Genomic DNA, 18,552 nt, shown 5'->3' with positions numbered 1-18,552 from the left:
GGGGTGGGGACGGCGGAGGCCTGGGGATGGGGGGTCCAGAGAGGGAGAGCGGGAGTCCTCTAGACTGTAAGCCCATTGTGGGCAGGGATTGTCGCTCTTTATTGCTGTATTGTAATAATAATAATAATGATGGCATTTATTAAGCACTTACTATGTGCAAAGCACTGTTCTAAGCGCTGGGGAGGTTACAAGGTGATCATGTTGTCCCACGGGGGACTCACAGTCTTAATCCCCATTTTACAGACGAGGGAACTGAGGCATAGAGAAGTTAAGTGACCCACCCAAAGTCACCCAGCTCACAAGTGGCGGAGTTGGGATTTGGACCCCTGACCTTTTAGACTGTGAGCCCACTGTTGGGTAGGGACTGTCTCTATGTGTTGCCAACTTGTACTTCCCAAGCGCTTAGTACAGTGCTCTGCACATAGTAAGCGCTCAATAAATACGATTGATTGATTGATTGATTGACCTCTGACTCCAAAACCCGGGCTCTTTCCACTGAGCCACGCTGGGGGAAGGTACTTTCCCAGCGCTTAGTCTAGCGCTGTGCACATAGGAAGCGCTCGATAAATACGACGGAATGAGCGGAGCTGACCTCCTTTTCCTCCCTCCCGGTGGCGGCAGCCCTGTTCACGGAGACGCCCCATGATGTGACAGCCCTAGCCGGGGAGGACGTGGAGATGTCCTGTTCTTTCCGAGGAAGCAGCTCGCCCTCCTACGCCCTGGAGATCCAGTGGTGGTACGTCCGCAACCACAGGGACTGGGCCGACAAGCGGGCCTGGGCCGCCGATCATCAGGTGAGCCCCCAGAGTCACCCCCTTCCCGTCCCCCCCATGGGCGGCCCATCGGGTGGGCTTCCAGAATCCCCCTCTCCTCTGTCCCCTCTGGGTGGTCCATTGAGTCAGCTCCCAGAATCCTTCTCTTCTCATCCGTGAGCCCCCAGAATCCTCCTCTTCCCATCATCATCACCATCACCATCATCATCAATCGCATTTACTGAGCGCTTACTGTGTGCAGAGCACTGTACTAAGCGCTTGGGAAGTACAAATTGGCAACATATAGAGACAGTCCCTGCCCAACAGCGGGCTCACAGTCTAAAAGGGGGAGACGGAGAATAAAACCAAACATACTAACAAAATAAAATAAATAGAATAGATAGGTACAAGTAAAATAAATCAATAAATAGAGTAATAAATATGTACAAACATATATACATATACACAGGTTCCCATCCCCAACATGGGCGGCCCATCAGGTGGGCTCCCAGAATCCCCCTTCCCTCTCTCCCCCATGGGTGGTCCATTGGGTGAGCTCCCAGAATCCTCCTCTTCCCATCCTCCCCATGGGCAGCCCATCGGGTGGGCTTCCAGAATCCCCCTCTCCTCTGTCCCCTGTGGGTGGTCCATTGAGTGAGCCCCCAGTATCCTCCTCTTCCCATCCTCCCCATGGGTGGCCCATTGGGTGAGCCCCCAGAATCCTCCTCTTCCCATCCCCAACATGGGCAGCCCATCGGGTGGGCTCCCAGAATCCCCCCCTTCTCGTCCCCACCATGGGCAGCCCATCAGGTGAGCTCCCAGAATCCACCCCTTCTCGTCCCCACCATGGGCGGCCCATCGGGTGAGCTCCCAGAATCCCCCTCTTCTCATCCCCCCATGGGCGGCCCATCAGGTGAGCCCCCAGAATCCTCCTCTTCCCATCCCCAACGTGGGCGGCCCATCGGGTGGGCTTCCAGAATCCCCCTCTCCTCTGTCCCCTGTGGGTGGTCCATTGAGTGAGCCCCCAGTATCCTCCTCTTCCCATCCCACCATGTGTGGCCCATTGGGTGAGCCCCCAGAATCCTCCTCTTCCCATCCCCTCCATGGGTGGCCCATCAGGTGTGCTCCCAGAATCCTCACTTTCTCGTCCCCACCATGGGCGGCCCATCGGGTGAGCTCCCAGAATCCCCCTCTTCTCATCCCCCCATGGGTGGCCCATCAAATGAGCCCCCAGAATCCTCCTCTTCCCATCCCCAACATGGTGGGCCCATCGGGTGGGCTCCCAGAATCCTCCTCTCCCCTCTCCCCCGTGGGTGGTCCATTGAGTGAGCTCCCAGAATCCCCCTCTTCCCATCCTGCCATGGGCGGCCCATCGGGTGAGCTCCCAGAATCCTCCTCTTCCCATCCCCACCATGGGTGGCCCATCAGGTGGGCTCCCAGAATCCCCCCCTTCTTGTCCCCACCATGGGCGGCCCATCGGGTGGGCTCCCAGAATCCCCCTCTTCTCATCCTCCCCATGGGCGGCCCATCGGGTGAGCCCCCAGAACCCCCCTCTTCCCATCCCGCCATGGGCGGCCCACCGGGTGAGCTCCCAGAATCCTTCTCTTTTGGAGCCAGAAGGTCGTGAGTTCTAATCCCTGCTCCGCCCCTTGTCTGATGTGGGGCCTTGGGCAAATCACTTCAGTTCTCTGGGCCTCAGTGCCCTCATCTGTAAAATGGGGATTGAGACTGTGAGCCCAGTGTGGGACAGGGACCGTATAATGATAATAATAATGATGGCATTTGTTAAGCGCTTATTATGTGCAAAGCACCGTTGTAAGCGCTGGGGAGGTTACAAGGTGATGAGGTTGTCTCACGGGGGGCTCCCAGTCTTCATCCCCATTTTCCAGATGAGGTCACTGAGGCCCAGAGAAGTTCCTTCAATCGTATTTATTCAATCGTATTTATTGAGCCTTTACTGTGTGCAGAGCACTGTGAAGTGAAGTGACGTGACTTGCCCAAAGTCACACAGCTGGCAATTGGCAGAGCGGAAATTTGAACCCATGACCTCTGACACCAAAGCCCGGGCTCTTTCCACTGAGCCACACGGCTTCTCATCCAACCTGTATAATAATAATAATAATGGTATATGTTAAGCGCTTACTCTGTGCTGCAAAGCACTGTTCTAAGCGCTGGGGAGGTTACAAGGTGATCATGTTGTCCCACGGGGGGCTCCCAGTCTTCATCCCCATTTTCCAGAGGAGGTCACTGAGGCCCAGAGAAGTGAAGTGACTTGCCCAAAGTCACCCAGCTGACAATTGGCGAAGTGGGGATTTGAACTCAGGACCTCTGACTCCAAAGCCCGGGCTCTTTCCACTGACCCACACGGCTTCTCATCCAACCTGTACAATAATAATAATAATAATAATGGTATTTAAGTGCTTACTCTGTGCAAAGCACTGTTCTAAGTGCTGGGGAGGTTACAAGGTGATCAGGTTGTCCCCCGGGGGGCTCACAGTCTTCATCCCCATTTTCCACATGAGGCAACTGAGGCCCAGAGAAGTGAAGTGACTTGCCCAAAGTCACCCAGCTGACAATGGGTGGAGTCGGGATTTGAACCCATGACCTCTGACTCCAAAGCCCGGGCTCTTTCCACTGAGCCACGCTGCTTCTCATCCAACCTGTATCCAACCCGATTTGCTTTGTATCCACCCCATCTCCCTCCCCCTCTGTGCCCCTCTTGGGGGGCAGCCCCCTCCCATCATAATAATAATAATAATGGCATTTACTCTCCCAAGTGCTTAGTACAGTGCTTTGCACACAGGAAGTGCTTAATAATAATAATAATAATAATAATGGCATTTATTAAGCGCTTACTATGTGCAAAGCACTGTTCTAAGCGCTGGATAGCCCCTCGCCCCCTGCCCCGGTCTCCCAAGGTGTCAATTCATGAGCCGGGCTTCGTTTATTTCATGCTCTCAGGCCACCTAATAGACGCTTCCCTCAGTTTCTCCTTTTTTTCTCTCCCCTTTTCTCTGCTCCTCCGACCCCCGCAGCTAAAAGCGTCTCAGCAGGAAGAAACCGGCAAGGAGGCAAACAAAATAAGCGTGAGTTTGGGGGGGGGGGGGTTGTTGTTTCACCTGTATATATGTATATATGTTTGTACGTATTTATTACTCTATTTATTTATTTTACTTGTACCTATTTATTCTATTTATTTTATTTGGTTAATATGTTTTGTTTTGTTGTCTGTCTCCCCCTTCTAGACTGTGAGCCCGTTGTTGGGTAGGGACCGTCTCTATATGTATGTATGTATATATGCTTGCACGTATTTTTTACTCTATTTATTTATTTATTTGACTTGTACCTATTTATTCTATTTATTTTATTTGGTTAATATGTTTTGTTCTGTTGTCTGTCTCCCCCTTATAGACGGTGAGCCCGTTGTTGGGTAGGGACCGTCTCTAGATGTATGGATGTATATATGTTTGTACGTATTTATTACTCTATTTATTTATTTATTTTACTTGTACCTATTTATTCTACTTATTTTATTTGGTTAATATGTTTGGTTTTGTTGTCTGCCTCCCCCTTCTAGACTGTGAGCCCACTGTTGGGTAGGGACTATATATGTTGCCAACTTGGACTTCCCAAGCGTTTAGTACAGTGCTCTGCACACAGTAAGCGCTCAATAAATAAGGTTGATTGATTGATTGATTGATATAGAGACCTATATGTATGTATATATGTTTGTACGTATTTTTTACTCTATTTATTTATTTATTTTACTTGTACCTATTTATTCTATTTATTTTATTTGGTTAATATGTTTTGTTTTGTTCTCTGTCTCCCCCTTGTAGACTGTGAGCCCGCTGTTGGGTAGGGACCGTCTCTAGATGTATATAGAGACCTGTATGTACGTATATATGTTTGTACGTATTTATTACTCTATTTATTTATTTATTTTACTTGTACCTATTTATTCTATTTATTTTATTTCGTTAATATGTTTTGTTTTGTTCTCTGTTTCCCCCTTCTAGACTGTGAGCCCACTGTTGGGTAGGGACCATCTCTATGTGTATATAGAGACCTGTATGTATGTATATATGTTTGTACATATTTATTTATTTATTTTATTTGTACCTACTTATTCTATTTATTTCATTTGGTTAATATGTTTTGTTTTGTTGTCTGTCTCCCCCTTCTAGACTGTGAGCCCGCTGTTGGGTAGGGACCGTCTCTAGATGTATATAGAGACCTGTATGTATGTATACATGTTTGTACATATTTATTACTCTATTTATTTATTTATTTTATTTGTACCTATTTATTCTATTTATTTTATTTGATTAATATGTTTTGTTTTGTTGTCTGCCTCCCCCTTCTAGACTGTGAGCCCGTTGTTGGGTAGGGACCATCTCTATATGTATATAGAGACCTGTATGTATGTATATATGTTTGTACGTATTTATTACTCTATTTATTTATTTATTTATTTTACTTGTACCTATTTATTCTATTTATTTTATTTTGTTAATATGTTTTGTTTTGTTGTCTGCCTCCCCCCTCTAAACTGTGAGCCCGCTGTTGGGTAGGGACCGTCTCTATATGTTGCCAGCTTGGACTTCCCGAGTGCTTAGCACGGAGCTCTGCACACAGTAAGCGCTCAATAAATACGATTGAATGAATAATAACGGCATTTATTAAGCGCTTACTATGTGCAAAGCACCGTTCTAAGCGCTGGGGAGGTTACAAGGTGATCAGGTTGTCCCACGGGGGGGCTCCCAGTCTCCATCCCCATTTTCCAGATGAGGTCACTGAGGCCCAGAGAAGTGAAGTGACTTGCCCAAAGTCACACAGCTGACAAGGGGCGGAGCCGGGATTTGAACCCATGACCTCTGACTCCAAAGCCCGGGCTCTTTCCACTGAGCCACTTCTCCGGGCCTCAGTTCCCTCCTCTGTCAAATGGGGATGGAGACGGTGAGCCCCACGGGGGACAGGGCCTGCGTCCAACCCGATTGGCCTGGATCCACCCCAGTGCTTAGTCCAGTGCCTGGCGCATAGTAAGCGCCTAACAAATACCATCATTATTTCTAATCCCGGCTCTGCCGCTTGTCTGCTGTGTGGCCTTGGGAGAGTCCCTTCCCTTCTCCGGGCCTCAGTTCATTCATTCATCCATTCAATCGTATTTATTCATTCATTCATTCAATCACATTTATTGAGCACTTACTGTGCGCAGAGCACTGTACTAAGCGCTTGGGAAGTCCAAGTTGGCAACATCTAGTGACGGTCCCTACCCAACAGCGGGCTCACAGGCTAGAAGGGGGAGACGGACAACAAAACAAAACATATTAACCAAATGAAATAAATAGAATAAGTAGGTACAAATAAAATAAATTGATTAATAGAGTGATAAATTCATTCATTCATTCAATCGTATTTATTGAGCGCTTACTGTGTGCAGAGCACTGCACTAAGCGCTTGGGAAGTACAAATTGACAACATCTAGAGACGGTCCCTACCCAACAGCGGGCTCACAGGCTAGAAGGGGGAGACAGGCAACAAAACAAAACATATTAACAAAATAAAATAAATAGAATAGTAAATATGTACAAGGAAAATAGGGTGAGTAAAATAAATTGAGTAGCACTGTACTAAGCGCTTGGGAAAGTATGCTATAATCAGAGTTGGTGGACACAATCCCTGACCACAGGCAGAATAATAATAATAATCTCTCAAATGGGGATGGAGACGGTGAGCCCCACGGGGGACAGAGACTGCGTTCAACCCGACTGGTTTGGATCCACCCTCAGCGCTTAGTACAGTGCCTGGCACAGAGTAAGCGCTTACCAAATACCATCATTATTCATTCATTCATTCATTCATATTTATTGAGCGCTTACTGTGTGCTGAGCACTGGACTAAGCACCTGGGAAGTCCAAGTTGGCAACATGTAGAGACAGTCCCTACCCAATAGTGGGCTCACAGTCTAGAAGGGGGAGACAGACAACAAAACAAAACATATTAACAAACTAAAATAAATAGAATAGTAAAGATGTACCAGGAAAATAGAGTAAGTAAAATAAATAGAGTAGCACTGTACTAAGCGCTTGGGAGGTCCAAGTTGGCAACATCTAGAGACGGTCCCTACCCAACAGCGGGCTCACGGGCTAGAAGGGGGAGACAGACAACAAAACAAAACATATTCACAAACTAAAATAAATACAATAGTAAATATGTACCAGGAAAATAGAGTGAGTAAAATAAATAGAGTAGCACTGTACTAAGCGCTTGGGAGGTCCAAGTTGGCAACATATAGAGACTGTCCCGACCCAACAGCGGGCTCACAGTCTAGAAGGGGGAGACAGACAACAAAACAAAACATATTAACAAAATAAAATAAATAGAATAGTAAATATTTACAAGGAAAATAGAGTGAGTAAAATAAATTGAGTAGCACTGTAGTAAGTGCTTGGGAAAGTATACTATAATCAGAGTTGGTGGACACAATCCCTGCCCACAGGCAGAATAATAATAATAATAATAATAATAATAACTGTCAAATGGGGACAGAGACGGTGAGCCCCACAGGGGACAGAGACTGCGTTCAACCCGACTGGTTTGGATCCACCCTCAGCGCTTAGTACAGTGCCTGGCACAGAGTAAGCGCTTGCTTACCAAATACCATCATTATTCATTCATTCATTCGTATTTGTTGAGTGCCTACTGTGTGCAGAGCACTGGACTAAGCGCTTGGGCAGTCCAAGTTGGCAACATCTAGAGACGGTCCCTACCCAACAGCGGGCTCACAGTCTAGAAGGGGGAGACAGACAACAAAACAAAATATATTCACAAACTAAAATAAATAGAATAGTAAATATGTACCAGGAAAATAGAGTAAGTAAAATAAATAGAGTAGCACTGTACTAAGCGCTTGGAAGGTCCAAGTAGGCAACATCTAGAGACGGTCCCTGCCCAACAGCAGGCTCACGGGCTAGAAGGGGGAGACAGACAACAAAACAAAACATATTCACAAACTAAAATAAATACAATAGTAAATATGTACCAGGAAAATAGAGTGAGTAAAATAGAGTAGCACTGTACTAAGCACTTGGGAGGTCCACGTTGGCAACATATAGAGACGGTCCCGACCCAACAGCGGGCTCACAGTCTAGAAGGGGGAGACAGACAACAAAACAAAACATATTAACAAAATAAAATAAATAGAATAGTAAATATGTACAAGTAAAATAGGGTGAGTAAAATAAATTGAGTAGCACTGTAGTAAGCGCTTGGGAAAGTATACTATAATCAGAGTTCGTGGACACAATCCCTGCCCACAGGCAGAATAATAATAATAATAATAATAACTGTCAAATGGGGACAGAGACGGTGAGCCCCACAGGGGACAGGGACTGCGTCCAACCCGACTGGCTTGGATCCACCCTCAGCGCTTAGTACAGTGCCTGGAACAGAGTAAGCGCTTACCAAATACCATCATTATTCATTCATTCAATCGTATTTATTGAGTGCCTACTGTGTGCTGAGCACTGGACTAAGCGCTTGGGAAGTCCAAGTTGGCAACAGATAGAGACGGTCCCTACCCGACAACGGGCTCATCATTATGACTATCAATCAGTCAACCAAGGCATGGAGCTTATTGAACGCTTCCGGGGTGCTGGGATCTGCTCTCAATCTTAACTCTCCCCCCCGGGGTGGGGTGTCTCCCCTTCCCCTTGAAATGTTCAGGGGTCTCCCCTCGAGAACCAACGTGGCTCAGTGGCAAAACCCCGGGCTTGGGCGTCAGAGGTTGTGGGTTCTAATCTCCACTCTGTCAGCCGTGTGACCTTGGGCGACTCACTTCACTCCTCTGGGCCTCAGCTGGAGAAGGGATGGAGAAGCAGCGTGGCTTAGTGGAAAGAGCCCGGGCTTGGGAGTCAGAGGTCATTCATTCAGTCGTCTCCCCAGCGCTTAGAACAGTGCTTTGCACATACTATTATTACATACATACTATTATTACTATCCCCATTTTACATCATCATCATCATCTACATACTACTTCATCATTTACATACTACATACATACTATACATACATACTATTATTACTATCCCCATTTTACATCATCATCATCAATCGTATTTATTGAGCGCTTACTGTGTGCCGAGCACTGTACTAAGCGCTTGGGAAGTACAAGTTGGCAACATATAGGGACAGTCCCTACCCAACAGTGGGCTCACAGTCTAGAAGGTCGTGGGTTCTAATCCCACTTAGCTGTGTGACTGTGGGCAAGTCACTTCACTTCTCTGGGCCTTAGTTCCCCCATTTGGAAAATGGGGATGAAGACTGTGAGCCCCCCGTGGGACAACCTGATCACCTTGTAACCTCCCCAGCGCTTAGAACAGTGCTTTGCACATAGTAAGCGCTTAATAAACGCTATCATTATTATGAGAAGCAGCGTGGCTCAATGAAAAGGGCCTGGGCTTTGGAGTCAGAGGTCGTGGGTTCAAATCCCGGCTCCGCCAATTGCCAGCTGTGTGACTTTGGGCAAGTCACTTCACTCCAAGCGCTTGGTACAGTGCTTTGCACACAGTAAGCGCTCAATAAATACGATTGATTGATTCTCTGGGCCTCAGTTCCCTCATTTGGAAAATGGGGATGAAGACTGTGAGTCCCCCGTGGGACAACCTGATCCCCTTGTTAACCTCCCCAGCACTTAGAACAGTGCTTTGCACATAGTAAGTGTTTAATAAACACTATCATTATTATGAGAAGCAGCATGGCTCAATGGCAAGAGCCCGGGCTTTGGAGTCAGAGGTCATGGGTTCAAATCCCAGCTCCGCCAATTGCCAGCTGTGTGACTGTGGGCAAGTCACTTCACTTCTCTAGGCCTCAGTTCCCTCATTTGGAAAATGGGGATGAAGACTGTGAGCCCCCGTGGGACAACCTGATCACCTTGTAACCTCCCCAGCGCTTAGAACAGTGATTTGCACATAGTAAGCACTTAATAAACACTATCATTATTATGAGAAACAGCATGGCTCAATGGAAAGGGCCCGGGCTTTGGAGTCAGAGGTCGTGGGTTCAAATCCCGGCTCCAGCAATTGCCAGCTGTGTGACTTTGGGCAAGTCACTTCACTTCTCTGTGCCTCAGTTCCCTCATCCGTAAAATGGGGAAGATGACGGCGAGCCCCCCGTGGGCCAACCTGATCCCCTTGTGACCTCCCCAGCGCTTAGAACAGTGCTGTGCACATAGTAAGTGCTTTAAAAATACCATTATTATTATTATTATTATTATATGTGACCTCCTCCTTTTAGACTGTGAGCCCAATGTTGGGTAGGGACTGTCTCTATATGTTGCCAATTTGTACTTCCCAAGCGCTTAGTACAGTGCTCTGCACGTAGTAAGTGCTCAATAAATATGATTGATTGATTGATTAAGGCCGCGAGCCCTTCCCGATGACCTTGTATCTGGGGGCTCGGCCTGTAGTAAGCGCGTAACGGATCCCATGATGACGATGATGATGATGATGATGATTCCCCGGGGGTGTCGGGGGGGACAGGTGGTGAAGGTGTCCGGCGGAAACATCTCGCACAAACTGCGGCTGTCGAGGGTGAAGGGGTCGGACGAGGGCACCTACGAATGCCGGGTCATCGACTTCAGCGCCAGCCCGGCCCGCCCACACAAGGTCAAGGCCTACCTCAGGGTGCGGACCCCCGGAGCGGGAGACCCCCCGGCCGCCTCCCGCCTGCAGGACACCCAGCCCGGCCGCTCCCCTGGCCCCCACCCTGGCCCCCAGGCCCACCCCCAGGCGGCCCCCAAGCCGGGCAAGGAGCTGAAGAAACGCTCCGTCGACGACGCCTGCTCCCTGTAGGCCCCGGGGAGGCCTCCGGTCTGACCCGCGAAAGCCCCCCACCCCCAGAGCCTCCCTGCTTTAGCTCCCCCCCATCGCCCCTCGTGATCCCGGACAGTGTGAAGAGCGCCTGGACGCCCCCCATCCCTGGTGGTCCTTCAGATGGCCCTTTCCCCAAAGCCCGTCGCCCCCTCTGCCCATCCCCCTGCTCCAGAGGGTTGGGGGGGGCTTCATCTGGCCACTGAGAGGAGAAACTGAGGCTCCCTCTACACTGCACCCCACCCCTCCACCCACCCAACGTCTACTCCATCCTCTTTTCCAAGGGATTCGTGCATCGCGTCGGCCTTATCGAGCGCTTCCCCGTGTGCCGAGCACTGGACTCTAGACTGTGAGCCCACTGTTGGTAGGGACCGTCTCTATATGTTGCCAACTTGGACTTCCCAAGCGCTTCGTACAGTGCTCTGCACACGGTAAGCGCTCAATAAATACGATATTGATTGATTGGACTCGGCGTCGGGGAGAGGACTTTCTAACCATCGCCGGCCATCCTCCCCGTCCACAAGGGATGTCTAGTGGGATTTCTCCCATCAGGCCCCTCCAACCGCAGCCCAGTCCTCATCAACCAGTCAGTGGTATCTACTGAGCGCTTACTGTGGTGCGTCAGCACTGTACTGAACGCTTGGGAGAGTCCAAGGCCACCGAGCGAACTCCCGAACTGTCCTCTGCTCCCCCCAAATGCCCCTCCCGTCCTCCATGGTTTGTAAATATTTCTACTGGCTACTACATAGGCCCGTGTGACCCGAGACCCCATCGGGGGGATGGGCCCTCGGATGGGCTCCCGTGACCCGGGGGAAGGGGCGTCCAGTCCAGCTCCGGCCGATCGATCCATCGACGCTGAACTGAATAAAGCTGTTTAAATGATTTCCAAACGTCCCAAAGACCCTCTTTCTGGGAGCAGGAGTTAGGGGGGGACGGGGATTGCCCTGGGGGGGCGGGGGAAGGCAGGGTCGATTGGGGAAACTGAGGTGGGGAATGATGGGGAGAGAGGCGGGGAAAGGGTACCAGCTCGGGGGGAGATGAAGAGTTGGGAAATGGGGCGACAGTTGGGGAAATGGAGAATCTTTGGGAAAAATGCTTGGGGACAGTTTGGGAGATGACTGGGGAAAGGGGAGGGTTAATAATAAGCGCTTAGTACAGTGCTCTGCACATAGTAAGCGCTCAATAAATACGATTGATGATGATAAGAACGTGGGCGAGAATGGGAAAGGGGAAGGTTAAATGATAATTAATAACATGGCTGAGAATGGGAAAGGGGAAGGTTAATGATAATTAACAATACCATGGCTGAGAATGGGAAATGGGAGGGTTAATAATAATTATTAACATGGATGAGAATGGGGAAAGGGGAGGTTAATAATAATTTGCAATAACATGGCTAATAACATAGAGAAGCAGCGTGGCCCAATGGAAAGAGCCTGGGCTTGGGAATCAGAGGTCATGGGTTCGAATCCCGGCTCCGCCACTTGTCAGCTGTGTGACTTTGGGCAAGTCACTTCACTTCTCTGGGCCTCAGTTACCTCATCTTTAAAATGGGGATGAAGACTGCGGGCCCCATGTGGGACAACCTGACTACCTTGTATCTCCCCCAGTGCTTGGCACATAGTCAGCGCTTAACAAATACCAAAATTATTATTATTATTATTATTATGGATGAGAATGGGAAAGGGGAAGGTTACTAATAATTAATAAGAACGTGGCTGAGAATGGGAAAAGGGAAGGTTAATAATAACACGGCTGAGAATGGGAAAGGGGAGGGTTAATAATAATTAATAAGAATGTGGCTGAGAATGGGAAAAGGGAAGGTTAATAATAACATGGCTGAGAATGGGAAAGGGGAAGGTTAATAATAATAATTAACAATAACATGGCTGAGAATGGGAAAAAGGAAGGTTAATACTAATTAATAACATGGCTGCGAATGGGAAGGTTATTAATAAATAATAAGAACATGGATGGGAAAGTGGAAGGTTAATCATAATTAACAATGACATGGCTGAGAATGGGAAGGGGGAGGGTTACTAATAATTAATAACATGGATGAGAATGGGAAAAGGGAAGGTTAATAATAACACAGCTGAGAATGGGAAAGGGGAAGGTTAATAATAATTAATAAGAACGTGGATGAGAATGGGAAAGGAGAAGCTTAATAATAATAATTAACAATAACAAGGCTGAGAATGAGAAAAGGGAAGGTTAATAATAATTAATAACATGGCTGAGAATGGGAAAGGGGAGGGTTAATAATAATTAATAACATGGATGAGAATGGGAAAAGGGAAGGTTAATAATAATTAATAACATGGTTGTGAATGGGAAATGGGAAGGTTAATAACAATTACTGAGAACGTGGATGAGAATGGGACAGGGGAAGGTAAATCATAATTAACAATAACATGGCTGAGAATGGGAAAGGGGAGGGTTAATAATAATTAATAACATGGCTGAGAATGGGAAAAGGGAAGGTTAATAATAATTAGCAATAACATGGCTGAGAATGGGAAAGGGGAAGGTGAATAATAATTCACCATACCATGGCTGAGAATGGGAAAGGGGAAGGTTAATAATAATTAATAACATGGATGATAATGGGAAAGGGAAGATTGATAATAATTAATAACATGGCTGAGAATGGGAAAGGGGAAGGTTAATAATAATAAGAACGTGGATGAGAACGGGATGGGGAAGTTTAACGATAATTAATAATATGGCTGAGAATGGGAAAGGGGAGGGTTAATAATAATTAATAACATGGATGAGAATGGGAAAGGGAAGGTTGATAATAATTCATAACATGGCTGAGAATGGGAAAGGGGAAGGTTAATAATCATTAATAAGAACGCGGATGAGAATGGGATGGGGAAGTTTAATCATAATTAATAATATGGCTGAGAATGGGAAAGGGGAGGGATAATAATAATTAATAACATGGATGAGAATGGGAAAGGGAAGGTTGATAATAATTAATAACATGGCTGAGAATGGGAAAGGGAAAGGTTAATAATCATTAATAAGAACGCGGATGAGAATGGAATGGGGAAGTTTAATCATAATTAATAATATGGCTGAGAATGGGAAAGGGGAGGGTTAATAATAATTAATAACATGGATGAGAATGGGAAAGGGGAAGGTTAATAATAATGAATCATAATCGTAGTTTTTGTTAAGCCCCCCCCTCGACTGTAAGCCCATTGTGGGTAGGGATTATCTCTCTTTATCAATCGTATTGATAAATTTATTGCCATATTGTACTTTCCAAGCGCTTAGTACAGTGCTCTGCACACAGTAAGCGCTCAATAGATACTATTCTCCTAGACCGTGAGCCCGCTGTTGGGTAGGGACCGTCTCTAGATGTTGCCAACTTGTGCTTCCCAAGCGCTTAGTCCAGTGCTCGGCGCACGGTAAGTGCTCAATAAATAGAGAAGCAGTGTGGCTCAGGGGAAAGAGCCCGGGCTTTGGAGTCAGGGGTCATGGGTTCAAATCCCGGCTCTGCCACTTAGCTGTGTGACTTTAGACAAGCCACTTCACTTCTCTGGGCCTCAGTTCCCTCATCTGGAAAATGGGGATGAAGATTGTGAGCCCCACGTGGGACAACCTGATCACCTTGTATCCTCCCCAGCGCTTAGAACAGTGCTTACTTGCACATAGTAAGCGCTTAAATGCTATTATTATTATTATTATTATTATTATTATTATTAAATACGATTGAATGAATGACTGAATGAATGAACGGTGCTTTGTGTGTAGGACGCGCTTAAAAAATGCCATCATTATTATTATTCTCTAACCGACCGCTGTATTGGACTCTCCCAAGCGCTCATCATCATCATCAATCGTATTTATTGAGTGCTTACTGTGTGCAGAGCACTGTACTAAGCGCTTGGGAAGTCCAATTTGGCAACATAGAGAGACAGTCCCTACCCAATAGTGGGCTCACAGTCTAGAAGAATAGTATCTATTGAGCGCTTAGTACCTAGTGTGGTCGAGTCGGATGGTTTTCCAACCCCACGGATGCTTCAAGCTGGGGAGAGGGAAGAGTTAAGGCCTAGCCCCGTTGAAAGAGGGTTATTTTCTAAGCAGCAACTCCATAAAAATTCCAATTTAATATGTAAATGCCCTTCGAGTGATTGAGGGCGCGCTGACTCTTTTATTCTAGCAGTTGCCGTTCTGTTGATTTAGCCCATAGCTTTGCGCTTAATAATTTAGTGAGCAACCTTCATTTTCTTTTTTTTCTCCCCCCCTTCTCTCTTTATCCCCCTGCCGCATCCCATCTTCCGTTAAAATATTAATGCGGAGGGGGGGGGGGGAACTGGACTAATTAGCAATCCATCTCCGGCCACGGGCTGCCGGTCGGAGACGAAAATGGGATTTTCCCAGGGGAAGGGACACCGGGAGAGAGGGAAACCGAGCCTGGATGGTGCGGCCTAGCGGGGAGAGGCCGGGCCTGGGCGCCGGAAGGAGCCGGGTTGATGATGATGATGATGGAGTTTATTAAGCGCTTACTATGTTGATGATGATGATGGCATTTATTAATAATAATAATAATAATAATGATAGTATTTGTTAAGCACTTACTATGTGCAAAGCACTGTTCTAAGCGCTGGGGAGATACAAGGTGATCAGGTTGTCCCACGGGGGGCTCACAGTCTTCATCCCCATTTGACAGATGAGGGAACTGAGGCCCAGAGAAGTGAAGTGACTTGCCCAGAGTCACCCAGCTGACAAGTGGCGGAACCGGGATTTGAACCCACGACCTCTGACTCCAAAGCCCGGGCTCTTTCCACTGAGCCACGCTGCTTCTCGTAAGCGCTTACTCTGTGCTAAGCACTGTTCTAAGCGCTGGGGAGGATACAAGGTGATCAGGTTGTCCCCCGGGGGGCTCGCAGTCTTCACCCCCATTTTCCAGATGAGGGAACTGAGGCACGGAGAAGTGAAGTGATTTGCCCAGAGTCACCCAGCTGACAAGTGGCGGAGCCGGGATTTGAACCCGCGACCTCTGACTCCAAAGCCCGGGCTCTTTCCACTGAGCCATGCTACTTCAATCGATCAGGTGAGAAGCAGCGTTGCCTAGTGAGTAGCGCACGGGTTTGGGGGTCAGAAGGTAATGGGTTCTAATCCCGGCTCCGCTACATGTCTGCTGGGTGACCGTGGGCAAGTCCTTTCCCTTCTCTGGGCCTCAGTTTCCTCATCTGCCAAATGGGGATGAATAGTAATAATAATAATGATGGTATTTGTTAAGCGCTTACTAGATGCCAAGCACTGGTCTAAGCGCTGGGGGAGATACAGGGTCATCAGGTTGTCCCACTTTTAATCCCCATTTTCCAGATGAGGGAACTGAGGTGTAGAGGAGTGAAGTGACTTGCCCAAAGTCACACAGCTGACAAGTGGTGGAATTAGAACCCATGACCTCTGACACCAAAGCCCGGGCTCTTTCCACTTGTGAGCCCCATGTGGGACTGTGTCCAACCTGATTCCCTCGTATCTCCCCCAGCCCTTCTCTGGGCCTCAGTTTCCTCATCTGCCAAATGGGGATGAATAGTAATAATGATAATGATGGTATTTGTTAAGCGCTTATACTAGATGCCAAGCACTGTTCTAAGCGCTGGGGGAGATACAGGGTCATCAGGTTGTCCCACTTTTAATCCCCATTTTAAAGATGAGGTAACTAAGGCCCAGAGAAGTGAAGTGACTTGCCCGAAGTCACACAGATGACAACTGGCGGAGCCGGGATTTGAACCCATGACCTCTGACTCCAGAGCCCGGGCTCTTTCCACTGAGCCACGCTCTACCCATCTCCGCTCCGCCGCTTGTCTGCTGGGTGACCTTGGGTAAGTCACTTGACGTCTCTGGGCCTCGGTTGCCCCACCTGGAAAATGGGGATTAAGACTGTGAGCTCCACGTAGGACAACCTGATCACCTTGTATCCCCCCAGCGCTTAGAACAGTGCTTTGCACATAGTAAGTGCTTAACAAATGCCACCATAATTATTATTATTATTCTTGGCAAGCGCTCAATAAACATCCTTGTTGGATTGATCTACATTCAGGGAACGCCTGCATCTACCCTGGACCCTCCCAAGCGCTTAATACAGTGTACTCTATTTACTTGTACTTCCCAAGTGCTTAGTACAGTGCTCTGCACACAGTAAGCGCTCAATAAATATGATTGATTGATTGATTGATTACTCTATTTTACTTGTACATATTCTATTTATTTTATTTTGTTAATATGTTTTGTTTTGTTCTCTGTCTCCCCCTTCTAGCCTGTGAGCCCACTGTTGGGTAGGGACCATCTCTCGATGTTGCCAACTTGTACTTCCCAAGCGCTTAGTCCAGTGCTCTGCACACAGTAAGCGCTCAATAAATACGATTGAATGAATGAATATTTACTCTGCACACAGTAAGCGCTCAATAAATATGATTGAATGAATGTTTATTACTCTATTTATTTTACTTGTACATATTTATTCTATTTATTTTATTTTGTTAATATGTTTTGTTTTGTTCTTTGTCTCCCCCTTCTAGACCGCGAGCCCGCTGTTGGGTAGGGACCGTCTCTATACGTTGCCAACTTGGACTTCCCAGGCGCTTAGTCCAGTGCTCTGCACACAGTAAGCGCTCAATAAATACGATTGAATGAATGAATGAATGAATGAACGTACAGCACACCATGGGTGCTCACTAAATACCGCTGCTGGATCTGTCGATCGGTCAATCGTACTTCTTGAGCGCTTACTTTGCACAGCTCGTTGTGGGCAGGGACTGTGCCAGTTTATTGGCCTCTCCCAAGCGCTTAGTCGGGGGCTTGGCTCCTAGTAAGTGCTCAGTATGTACAACTGAGTGAATGACTGACTGCAGAGTACTGTACTAAGCGCTTAGGCCCACTGTTGGGTGTGTTGCCGACTTGTACTTCCCAAGCGCTTAGTACAGTGCTCTGCACACAGTAAGCACTCAATAAATACGATTGAATAATTGATTGAGAGGACAAGCACTTACTGAGCGCTTACCACGGGCAGTTCGTTGTGGGCAGGGAATGTCCCTGTTTATTGTTACATTGTCATTCATTCAATCGTATTTATTGAGCGCTTACTATGTGCAGAGCACTGGACTAAGCGCTTGAGAAGTACAATTCGGCAACAGAGACAGTTCCTTGTCCTCTCCCAAGCGCTTAGTCCAGTGCTCTGCACACAGTAAGCACTCAATAAATACGACTGAATGAATGAATGCTTGGCAACCAGTCAGCACGATTGAATGAAGACTGTGAGCCCGTTGTTGGGCAGGGATTTTCTCTATTTAATAATGATAATGGCATTTGTTAAGCGCTTACTATGTGCCAAGCACTGTTCTGAGCGCTGGGATAGATAGGTGATCAGGTTGTCCCACGTGGGGCTCCCAGTCTTCATCCCCATTTTACAGATCAGGGAACTGAGGCCCAGAGAAGTGAAGTGACTTGTCCAAAGTCCCACGGTTAACAAGAACAGTGCTTTGCACACAGTAAGTGCTTAATAAATGCCACTATTATTATTATTATTATTATTATCATTATTATTATTAAAGCAGTGGAGTCGGGATTAGAACCCACGACCTCTGACTCCCAAGCCCGGGCTCTTTCCACTTTATTGTGGAAACCCCCCCCATATTAGTGACTGAATTGTACTTTCCAAGCGCTTAGTACAGTGCTCTGCACACAGTAAGCGCTTACTAAATGCGATTGAATGATGGCTCAGTGGAAAGAGCCCGGGCTTTGGAGTCAGAGGTCATGGGTTCGAATCCTGCCCCCGCCACTTGTCAGCTGGGTGACTTTGGGACAGTCACTTCACTTCTCTGGGCCTCAGTTCCCTCATCTGGAAAATGGGGATGAAGGCTGTGAGCCCCACGTGGGACCACCTGATCACCTTGTATCTCCCCCGG

General features: G+C 47.4%; 1 protein-coding gene across 1 annotated transcript in view; it reads left to right on the top strand.

Annotated features, from left to right (window-relative positions):
• VSTM2L (V-set and transmembrane domain containing 2 like) overlaps positions 1-11,510 on the top strand; it is a 37,409-nt gene extending 25,899 nt beyond the window's left edge. Inside the window, exons 2-4 of the mRNA XM_038750469.1 lie at positions 622-794; positions 3,788-3,838; positions 10,295-11,510. Coding sequence (XP_038606397.1) covers positions 622-794; positions 3,788-3,838; positions 10,295-10,606 — 536 coding nt within the window. The 3' untranslated portion in view covers positions 10,607-11,510. The remainder of the gene's footprint in view (positions 1-621; positions 795-3,787; positions 3,839-10,294) is intronic.
• Positions 11,511-18,552: the final 7,042 nt, after the last annotated feature.

The sequence above is a fragment of the Tachyglossus aculeatus genome, chromosome 8, assembly GCF_015852505.1.
Source record: "Tachyglossus aculeatus isolate mTacAcu1 chromosome 8, mTacAcu1.pri, whole genome shotgun sequence".
Taxonomy (NCBI): Eukaryota; Metazoa; Chordata; class Mammalia; order Monotremata; family Tachyglossidae; genus Tachyglossus; species Tachyglossus aculeatus.
Note: the sequence above shows the minus strand (reverse complement) of the source record. Positions and strands in the feature narration are given on the sequence as shown.